Source organism: Cucurbita moschata, unplaced genomic scaffold, assembly GCF_002738365.1.
Source record: "Cucurbita moschata cultivar Rifu unplaced genomic scaffold, Cmos_1.0 Cmo_Scf00012, whole genome shotgun sequence".
Lineage (NCBI taxonomy): Eukaryota > Viridiplantae > Streptophyta > Magnoliopsida > Cucurbitales > Cucurbitaceae > Cucurbita > Cucurbita moschata.
In genome coordinates this window covers 2,019,033-2,030,749 of record NW_019268528.1, presented here as the reverse complement: position 1 = coordinate 2,030,749, position 11,717 = coordinate 2,019,033, and the positions used below count along the sequence as shown (strand labels likewise).

The 11,717-nt window shown below is 34.7% G+C and overlaps 2 protein-coding genes across 2 annotated transcripts; one reads left to right on the top strand and one right to left on the bottom strand.

The window, feature by feature from the left end:
• Positions 1 to 4,864: 4,864 nt before the first annotated feature.
• On the bottom strand, positions 4,865 to 6,319 carry LOC111450820 (acetylajmalan esterase-like). Its single transcript, XM_023091112.1, has 5 exons — positions 6,049 to 6,319; positions 5,744 to 5,956; positions 5,517 to 5,665; positions 5,169 to 5,442; positions 4,865 to 5,082 (listed from the first exon to the last, which is right to left on the bottom strand). The coding sequence occupies exons 1-5, from the start codon at positions 6,317 to 6,319 to the stop codon at positions 4,865 to 4,867; spliced, it is 1,125 nt and encodes a 374-aa protein (XP_022946880.1).
• Positions 6,320 to 7,346: 1,027 nt separating this feature from the next.
• On the top strand, positions 7,347 to 8,780 carry LOC111450819 (acetylajmalan esterase-like). Its single transcript, XM_023091111.1, has 5 exons — positions 7,347 to 7,605; positions 7,686 to 7,898; positions 7,966 to 8,114; positions 8,201 to 8,474; positions 8,566 to 8,780. The coding sequence occupies exons 1-5, from the start codon at positions 7,347 to 7,349 to the stop codon at positions 8,778 to 8,780; spliced, it is 1,110 nt and encodes a 369-aa protein (XP_022946879.1).
• Positions 8,781 to 11,717: the final 2,937 nt, after the last annotated feature.

Genomic DNA, 11,717 nt, shown 5'->3' with positions numbered 1-11,717 from the left:
TTTTTTTTTTTTATTGGAATGAGAGGTCTATCACAGTTGATAATACAAGTTTTAATGATACAGCTATCTCGTATCTTATGAGAAAGCTTAAAAGTTTGAATTCACTTGTCTTATCTTAGATAGAGAAATATTAGTGTTGTTCCAAATAATTAACTTGAATGTGAATGCAAGGTTTATTCACAAGGTTTAAAAAAAAGCATGACTCCATTTCCAGTGTTAGTGAGGTAGGTTGGATCATCCCTTGAGATTGACAAAAATTAAGATTGTGTTTAACCCGAAAAAATTGAAGGTAAGGTACTTGTTTATTTGGATGTGGCAACTAAATGAAATTCCATCTATTTAATGTTTGATCATGCCTTAAAAGTTGAGAAAAATCTTCTAAGTATTGGAGGAAGAATTAGATTATGTTGAGTACTTTAAAGAAGGGGATCATGGAAACGAAAAGAATATGGCTACCAACCATTGATGATTGAAAAAAAACGTTGTGTAAAGTTTTTGAAGGTTTTATATGATGTCATTAAAAACATAAGTTGTTCTTTATAACTTCTAATTCTTATTTTCATGAATTTGGGGTATTCAATAATTTTTAATTGGGTGGAGTACAAATGTGAACTATGTTTTAAGTAATATGAGTTCAAATATGAGTTTAGTTGTGAACTCCAGACCAATATTTCGGTTGATTTAGCTTGGGTTTGATACGCTCCAACCCTTTCGTACTAGTTTCAACTCTTGGGATGCTTTTAAGGTTAGTATGACTACTTTTAGCTAGTTTAAAATGTTTGGAGTAAATTTTAAGGTTAGTATGACTATTTTTAGCTAGTTTAAAATGTTTGGAGTAAAGTTTATCATGCAAAAATTAGGTTTAGCTAGTTAAAATAATTTGGAGTTAAGTCTACATTATTTTATGCAAAATTAGGCTTACCACTCTAAATTATTTTATACAAATTTAGGTTTAGCTAACTTAAATCATCATGAGTTTAAATTATTTTATGAAAATTTTGGTTGAGCTAGTTTAAATTATGTTATGCAAAATTAGATGACCCAATTCCAAGGTAGAATTCTTATTTAGAATTGTAGAGAGCAACGATAAACTAGCATCAAGATGTCGTAATAGCTTCGGCCTAGCCAACCAAGTAAGTGACTCAACTATCAGTTGGTTGGAAGAATTGCTTGATGTGTGACGAAATAGTAATAGTAATAATAATAATAATAATAATAATAATAATAATAATAATAATAATAATAATAATAATAATAATAATAATAATAATAATAATAAATAAATAACTAATAAAAATATTAAAAAAAAATTAACCAATCCCTTCTCCTTCCTTCAATCTCTCACCACTCTTCCCTACAAATAAATCTAGCAACAAATCAGTAATTCGCATATTTACCCATATTAGAATTTCTTCTTCCTACAAAAACAAATAGAAAAAAAAACAAAAGGTTTAACTAGTTTTAGTTCCCTATGTTAAATCTTCCTTTTATTTTATTAAGTAATATTAATTTGGTTACAATTATTTAGTTTTGAATTAGAGATTAATGAGAAGAATTTTGTATGAGTTTTAGGAAATCACAACCAATTATATTTTAGATCTCCTAAGTTGTTGCAATGATTTAGGTTGTTAATAATTTTATATGAATTATAGAAAAAAATATAACCAAATGAATCGATTAAATTAAAAGAATAAAATTGTTAACTAGATCTACTAAGTTATTGCAATGATTTAGGTTGTTAATAATTTTATATAAATTATAGAAAAACTAAATAGAGATGGAAATCCAGAATACTCACGGACAAGAAAGAAAGAAAATAAAAGAAATAAAAATAAAAGGGAAGGTTTGGAAGTAAGAAATTAACAAAATTGACCTATAATGAGATCTCATTATAGTGAAAATAATTACAGGAAGAGGAAAGATTGAGTAAAGATTTATTGAATAGAATTTTAAAAATAAAACAGGGAATATAAGAGGGAAAGAACTCCAACAGGAAATATCAGAATTTAACAATGGCCAATCTAATTAGAGAAATAATTTTGTAGAGTTCAAACCTGAAACTAATGTCATGGGCTCATATAGGTTGACTCGGATTTCAAAGGACGGAATCGAACTTTCATTAAAGATATATTTGTGACAACGACTTAAGCTAGCCAAGTAAGTGACCTTACTATCGGCATGGTTATATTTGATGTTGACACGTGCCCTGTGGTTCTGCACGTGTCATATATATTGATATGTGTGAATTTTCTGTGGACCGATATGCTTCTTATATGTTATGTATATGTTATAATATGTGAATTGTATGATAATAATTACGGTACGATGTGTTCAAGGATATGTTTGAGATAGGATACGAGAAGGATGCACAAAACGAAATGTAACGATAGGAGTAAAATACGTTCATGAAACGTTAAGGTTAGGTTACATACTGGAGTGATATGGATAAGAGAGATTGATGGAAGAATACGGTTAGGTTACGGGTAGAAAGTGATAGGTTTGTGATAGAGTGATAGAACGATAGCGTTAGGTTACGTTCTTGTGATGATATGACTAAGGTACGTTCATGTAATGATATGTCTGTGATAGGTATAAGAACGTTAAGGCTATGATAAGTTAGAAAACAATATGACTACGAAGTGTTTACGTTATGACTTGTTTATGATATGATACATTGTGATGCATTATGTCATGGTATGATGTGTATATGATGAAATGTTATGTTAAAAGCATAGAACATTATGTTAGGTCTCTTAAATTGTGTGATACAACATGATATGAATGACATGAAATTATGATAAATGACATAAAATATAACCCTGTTAGAATTATGTATGATTTGAGAATTGAAGAATGAGAAACGATATGACATGAATAATGAACGATATGAAAAATGATATGATTGTACATAATGCTAGCGGGTTGTATTAAAAGATAATGAAAATGGAAAGGTTTTGGGACCTCATGCATTATGTGTGCTCATGCATTTGGGGGGATACCTTATCCCATCACGAGGATACGGACGCGTACATCCAATGGCAGGACAACGATCGTTATGCTTTGCATAGCGCTGCCATGACGGTTACTAGTTCTAGCGGGTGTCCGGCCAAAGGAGCTCCCAGAGTATGCCCACCGGATAAGGAAGGTGGCCCAGCGGTGTGCGAACTAGCTGGTGAGCCCATACTCACACGTATGGGCTGTGTGTAGAGTATATGGTACACGTCCAAAATTACTCGTTAGGACAGCACCGTAGGGAAAACGAAATGAAAGATAGGTCCCATCATCTCATTGCATGTGATTGTTGCATTTAACCCCAATAGTGGGATCACTTACTGAGTATTTCTTTAAATACTCAAGCCATGTGCTACTATATTTTTCAGGTTAAGGCAAGGCATTCCTGTACAGCTGACGACGGCATCGCAACTCGAGACCATGACACATGCATAGGATAGTGGTATTTATTTTCTTAGACTTAGGCTCGAATAGAATGTTTTTAACTTAAACTCTTATTCGTTTTATTTAGTCTTTTGTTGTGTCGTTTTAAAGATGTTTTCGAAACACGTAAGTCCATGGCTGTGTTTTAAGATAAAGGTTATGTTTTATGGAATTTTAATGAAGTCTTCCGCATTCAATGTTTATGGTATGTACACAGTAGCGACCTTAAATTAAGTAAAAAATTTCGGGCTGTTACACGACATGTGCCCAGTGACCCTGCACATGTCATATATGTGATACGTTTGATATGTCTGATGATATGATATGTATTGCTTTATGATATGCCAAGACATGCCAAATAACATCATGTTATAAATTTAGTATCAATTCATATCACGATGAATTATGTTATGATATGAAGTGCCACGATGTGCTATGATATTGAAAGTTATGTTATGAATGAAATGATTTATGAAAGCTTATGCATGCATATTATCGAGTGTAATATGTGAGAAATGATAGGGGTTGTTCTGCATGATTTGTTTATGATAGAAAGTATGGGGACCTCATGCATAATTTTATATTTACGAATCGGGATACTTCTCCTTTATGATGAGTCCGTACACTATGATACTGAAATGACAATCATGCTTGGCATGGTGCATGATGATCGCTGTACATTCGGGTGTCTGGCTATAGTCCAGAGGAGCTAGCTCGACCAACAGTCCTAGGGGGTGTGCGAGCCCATCTAGTGGGCCCATGCTCACACGGGTGGGTCGTGTATAGAGAAATGCTACACATCCAACTTGTCTTGATTGGAGACCACCTAAGAGAATATTGTTTTAAATGATAAGTCTCATTCATGTTGCATGTGCTTGCATTCTCTGACTCCAAGAACAGAGTCAATTACTCAGTAATTCTAGAAAAGGCAAGACACCCTTGTACCATAACGATGGCGTCGCATTAAAATCCATGAAATATGCGTTAGAGTAGTTGCATTTTATTTTGTAAATCTTAGGTTAGTTTAGGATATCATTTTAATTTTTTATTTAGTTTTATTTTATTTTGCATGGAATATTTCTCGTGGTTTTATCTTTAAGACTCTCATGCAAATATATGTCCATGACATAGTCTTATAAAATCATTTTAAAGGAATGTTTCTCATAAAAATTATTAAGTCATGCATATGATAGCAGCTCCATTTTAATAGTAATAGTAAATTAAGTCGTTACAATTTTGTCTTAAGCCCAATTTAATACTCAAACCACGTATCCTTGGGAGAGTAATGAAACATGTTCATGATGATAATTTCATTATATTTCTTAGTTTTTGGAATAATATAATGAAAATATCAACCAAATATATTCATATTTTTTAAAAAAAACTAAAAGGAAAGCCAAAAGGTAAAAAGAAACAACTAAAACAAAATTCAAACAATGCAATGAAGTTGTGGAAGTATGTCTTGAATGAGCCAATCTGCCATGAATTTGTAAGCCTTTTGAGTCAAATGGATTCCATCCCAACTAACACGTTCATCTGGATTTGAACAAACTGATACTCCACCAACTCCGCACGTCTTCATAAGGTCGAAGTTATAGTCTCCTCCAATCCCACAACATGATTTTTGCAAAGAAGTTTTATCAAACCCTAAAGTCCACAAACAGAATAATTAAGATAACTATTCTTTTTAATTAAGATCTAATACTATTTTGAAGGAGGGTAGAAAAGCGTACCAAGTGTAAAAGCACTACGAAGAATCCACAACAATGCATTATAGTAGTCACCATATACAATTACAGTGTGTGGATTCTCTTTCTTGAGGACTTCGATAACTTGCTTAATTTGATCATTGTGATAAATAGCCAAGCCATTCAAATCTTTCAAACAATGAAGTTCATCGTAAGCAGTTGCATCATTAGTTTGGAATCTAGTTAGGTAGATGGGTAAACATCCAATTGGAAAGTTTCCAGGAACAACAACATGAGTAGCACCATAGCTTATCACTCTCTACACACCCAAAAAAAACATAATAAGATATATTGAAAAACTCTAATTGAAATCAAATATATACACAAAATTACCTCAACCGCTTTCTTTATGGTTTGAACCACTTCGGGCACCATATCTTTCACCTCTGGAATAGTTTTGCCTTGGAGTAAAGCATAATTATAATCGTTTCCGCCGATTTCCCCCACCAAAAATAAAGCATTCTTTAATTTCTCAATGCAATCTATAAGATACCAAGCAAAATACACATTAAAATCAATATATATGTAAAACAAAACATAATTGGAGAGAGATTAGAAACCTCTTTGGTTGTAGCAAATGGAATTGAAATGAGAGAACATCCAATCAAGTTGTTGGTCGAGAGAAGAGTTAGTGACTAGAGATGAGATTTTCTTCTGAGAAAGAGCTTCAGAAGATAAAGCCGTAGAACCAGCCACTGCAAAATTCACTCCATGCCTTGTCAATGCATCTTTGTTCAAATAAGGGTTCAACAAGGGAAGTCCAGCATCCATAGCTGCAAATTGAAAGGGGAATATGGCATATCATCACACACCAATTGGGGGGTTGAGAATATTAGTAGAATATAAGGTTAAAAGGAAGGGATACCAAAGTAATCGATTATAAGAAGACCATTGGAGCAGCGACCAGTGGATTTGTTGAAGAATGTTTCACCGTAAGGAAGATGAGAAAATGGGGTGTTGGGGTTCTGAAGAATGAGGTTTCCAGTGTCCGAAATTGAGTCGCCCACTTGGTAGATAGCGTCGAACATGCACGCTTTGAGTGAAGGGGCTTTGGATGAAGAACAGCCATGAACTGAAACAAGAACAAGAAGAACAACAAGAACAATAGAGAGAGGAGATTTGGTCGAAGCCGCCATTGTTGGTTGAAGAAGGTGGAAGGATGAGAGGTTTGCTTTATAGATTACTATCTTCTTCCCAATCCTTTTGGGAAAATAAAAGGGTTTTGATTTGTTTGTTAATTTTCTAATCTTTTAAGGAGAGAATTCCAACTTCGCAAAACATCCGGAAATTTCAAATTGGTTGGCATATCGGTTTTTAGTTTTTATTATTTACCTTTTAGGAAATTCCAATTTCGTTTCGTTTTAGGAAATTCCATATTGGTTTCCTTCTTTGATATATTTAGTTTATATTAGTTTCCTTCTAGAGAAACATAAAATAATGGGAAATTGGGCGTATATAATCCCGTCCACTAACACATTTAGATAATGGGTAAAAATGTTCCCCACTCCCTCCCCCATTTCCCGTTTAAATGGGAACCCTTCCCCATTCGTGACGGTCTCTGTAAGGGAGAGGTCCCATATCGGTTGGAGAGAGAAACGAAGCATTTTTCATAAGAGCGTGGAAACTTCTCCTTAGTAGACACGTTTTAAAACCGTGAGGCAAATGACCATACATAATGAGCCAAAGCAGACAATATCTGTTAGCGGTGGGTTTGGGCTATTACAGGGTCCCATCCCGAGAGTAAAGTGGACATCTCTATACCTAAATATCATTATAATCATTAGAAATCAGTTTAATGGTTGATGTCAAATTTTTATACCATCAAAACCCCAAAACTTCTTATCATTGATAATATTTTGATGATATTTTAGTTATATTTCATAGGTTTTTTCATAATATAATGGAAACGTTGGTAGAAAGTTAATATATCGGTTCAATTTTTATCCCAAGTTACAAACGGGTTTAATTTTAAAATGGGAACTAAATATGGTCATTCGTTTCAAAAAAACATAAGAACAGTTTCTGAAATTAATAATTTAATATAACAAGTTGGTGTATATTTATAATTTGGAAGAGTTTTGGAAGTGTAAAAGTTGTAAGGAAATCAGGTTGGAATTTGAGAGTATAAATTGCAACGATTTTATCGAGCAAGTTCCAACAATTATGGCGAATTTAACCAAAACTGTTTTATTACGAGTTCTTGTTCTTATTCTTGTTCTTTGTTTTTCTTGGTCGGATGCTCATTCACTAAAGTATTGTAAATTCGATCAAATATACCAATTGGGAGATTCCATTTCCGACACTGGAAATCTCATTCTTGAAAACCCCAATACTCGTTTCTCTCATCTTCCTTATGGAAAATCACTCCCCAAAGCTCTAACGGGTCGCTGCTCTAATGGCCTTCTTATGATCGATTATTTTGGTACTCATTTTTAAGCTCATCTTTAAGTTTTTTATCACTTTGTTTCATAGCTCGATCACTAATTCTTAACGAATTTTCAGCTTTAGACGCCCGACATCCATTGTTGAATCCTTATCTAAACAAAAATGCTTCCAAGAATCATGGAGTTAACTTCGCAGTGGCTGGTGCCACGGCTTTGCCTTTTGAGCTTCTTTTAACGAAGAATCTCTCTACTTTTTCAACCAATTCTTCTCTCGACCATCAACTTAGTTGGATGTTGTCTCATTTTAGCACAATTTGCCAAAATCAAATAGGTATATTATTTGGACTTTCACCTTCCTTTTTCTCATTACATATGTTTATATTTCTTTACTGTGGTAGAATGTCGCAACACGTTAAGGAATGCTTTGTTCATCGTGGGGGAGATTGGCGGGAATGATTATAATTTTGCGTTGTTAATGGGAAGAACTTTTCAAGAGATAAAAGATATGGTTCCTGATGTTGTTCAAACTATAAAGAGGGTTGTTGAGGTAATTGTGTTTTGATTTTGATTTTTGTTAGTCGTATTATGAATTGATCGTTTTTTTTTTTTTTTTTTGTTGGATGGAGTTCACAGAAAGTGATAAGTCACGGTGCTACTCGAGTTATCATTCCTGGAAACATTCCAATTGGATGTTTTCCTCTCTTTCTCACTATTTTTCAAACCAACGATACAACTGCTTATGATGAATTTCGATGTTTAAAAGATCTAAATGCTTTGGCAATTTATCACAATCATCAAATCAAGCGAGTCATTAGAGAATTGAGAAAGGAGAATCCTCATACTATTATTTTGTACGGTGATTATTATAATGCATTTCGATGGATTCTTCGTCGTGCTTCCAATCTTGGTACGTCAATTCAAAACTTTGAAGTTATTTTGCATTATTCTTAATACACAAAAATTACATATGAGATCTCAATGTTCATATTTGTGAGCAGGATTTGATGAAGATTCTTTGCAAAAATCATGTTGTGGAATTGGAGGCGACTACAACTTTGACCTGAAGAACATATGTGGACCTGAAGTACCTGTTTGTCCAAACCCTAATGACCATATTAGTTGGGATGGAGTCCACTTGACACAAAATGCTTATAAGTTCATGGCACATTGGCTCATCGACGACATTGTCCCAAAGTTGAGATGTATTGTTTAAAACTATAATGTCATAAGTTTTGTTGTTTATGATTTTGTGTTAAGATTCTTAGCAACCTTGTGATTTGCTATGAAATAAGAGAACTTACATTTTGTAATACTAAATATTTCATGAGGTTGAAATTGTAGTCTATTCATGTCTTAATTGGTTACGGGAGCTCTCCTTCTGTTTTGTTCGGTTCTTGTCGTTCTTTGTCCAATAAAGAAATGATGGATGTCATCGCTCGCAAAGTTTAAATTTAGGTGAGAGAGAAGGGATGCTCATTTTTGAAGTCCTAACAATACTATGCGTAACAAGTGTATAAGAGTTGAAGTCCACGGCTACCAAATATTATCCTTTTGAGCTTTCCATTCAGGGCTTTTGCCCAATTTTTTAAAACGGTTTGCTAGAGAGAAGTTTCTACACCCTTATAAAGAATGCGTAGTTTGTTCCCTCTCCAACCGATGTGGGATCTCACACTGTGAACTTCTCCTATATAGCTCATTCTTTCTTTCGTTTGTGCACATTTACTACAATGCGTAATTTATTTGTGCACGTTTAATGAAATTGTAAAAGTCCAAGCCCATTGCTAGTAGATATGGTTTAAAATAAAAGCTCGCTCTGATACTAATTATAAAAGCTCGCTCTGATACTAATTTGTTAAAATAACACTCACGAAACTGTGAAGGAGATGTCGAGAGGGAGAGACAAGGAGACAAATAATTCTAAAAAAACCCTTTTTCTATTACACCGTAATTAAATGAGACAATTTGTCTCTGCTTGCTCTCCTTTTTAAAATGGAAAAAGTTTTCAAAAGGTTAAAAATGCTATCCCATAAACCTATTCCTGATACATTGGCCTTTAGTTTTAATCCTCTAATCCTAAAATAGTTCCTAAAATTAACAAATAAATAAATAAATAATAATAATCATAATAAAACTACCCTTTTCATTTAAGTTTATTCCAACGGAATTCTCCCATAAACTTAAATGATCCTGCCAACTGTCATGCTAATCATCTTCTTATATTTGTCAAAAAGTACTTTCGGTAGCGATTTTGTAAAGATGTCCGCAACTTGATCCTGACTTGCCACATGCAGCAATTTCATGTTTCCCTCATTCACATGATCTCAGATAAAATGAAATCGAACAATTGCTGATTTGTTGTCAACTTGTGTTACGGTTGCACCTCGTTGCTTTAGCTCCATCTTACTCAATAAATTTCTAAGCCATATTGCATGACATACACACACCAAGAAGCTGCTACATACTCAGCTTCACACGTTGAGAGTGTCACAATCGGTTGTTTCTTATGACAACCAAGTAAGTGTTGTGTTGCCCATGAAGAATACATAACCCGATGTACTTTTCCGATCGTCTATGTCTCCGCACCAGTCATTGTCAGAGTAACCGACTAACTTGTAATCTTCTGTTTTTTAGTAGAATAACCCAAGTGACACCGTTCCTTGCATGTATCTTAGGACTTGCTTCAATGCCTTCTAATGTAAATAAATTGGCTCCTCCATGAGCTGGCTTATTATGCCAACACTTCATGAAAGATCTGGCCTTGTGTATGTAAGATAGCGAAGGCTTCTCACCAGGCTTCGGTACCTATTTGCATCTACTCGTTCTTCTTCATTGTACTTTGAGAGTTTTGCACCTGGTTCCATTGGTGTTGATACTAGGTTGCAATTTTCCAACTTGTACTTCTTCAAAATCTCCTTTGCATATTTTTCCTGTGATATAAAAATACTTGTCTCTCCTTGTTTTACCTCCAAACCGAGGAAAAACTTCAACAAGCCCAAGTCTATCATCTCAAATTCTCGTGTCATTGTGCTTTTGAACTCTTCTATCATTTCATCATTGTTGCCTGAGAAGATTAGGTCATCGACATAAAGAGCGATAAGTCTCACACTACCTTCACTCTTCTTTGTGTAAAGTGAATGTTTGTGGGGACATTGCTTGTACCCGTTCTCCTTGAACTATGTATCAAAACGAGTATTCCATGCTAGGCCTTCTTCAATTTTGGTACCTTCTTCTCTTCTCTAATTTTCATCTACCTGGGAGGTTGTTCGAGGTATACTTCTTCTTCAAGCACACCATTCAAGAATGTTGACTTGTCATCTATTTGAAAAATCGGCCATTTGAATTGAGCTGCTTGGGAAATGAGCAATCGGATTGTCTTCATTCTAGCGACGGGAGCAAACACTTCGTCATAGTTGATTCCTGCATTTTGCTTGTATCCCTTTGCAACAAGTCGCACTTTGTACCGCTCAATCTTGCCTTGAGCATTCATCTTTTTCTTGAATACCCACTTCACACCTATGGGCTAACTTCCTTCTGGTAATTCTGTCACTTCCCATGTGTTGTTGTGATGAATCGCTTTAATCTCCTCATCCATGGCAGTTTGCCACTTCATGTCTCGCACCGCCTCTTCAGACCTGATATTTTAAGCATCTGCCAGAAGACATACAAGGTGTACCTCATTTGTTGAATCATACAAATCTCGTAAACTTCGCATTTTGGGTTGTCGTAGTTCATCTTCATCATCGAAAATTTCTGAGTTTGTTGGTGCACTTGTTGGTGCAGCGACTGATTATTCTCCAACTTCGATATTGACTTCCGTCAAATTGTTCCAGTCCCATTCGCTTGCTTCATTTACTCGCTCATCGCAACTCACTATCACCATCTTGCTAATCGGGTCAAGTAGTTTGTATCCTTTTGTCTTCTCATCATATCCAATAAAGATATACCTTTTGCTTTTGTCTTCGAGCTTCGTTCTTCGTTGATCCGGTACGTGAGCATAAGCCACACTACCAAACACTTTGAGATGAGATTGTAGGCTTTTGTTCGCTCCAAGCCTCTTGTGGTGTTTGATCATCTAACTTCGCATGTAGACATCGATTCTGTACGTAGGTGACGCATTGCACAACTTCTCCCTAAATTCCTTCGGCATCCT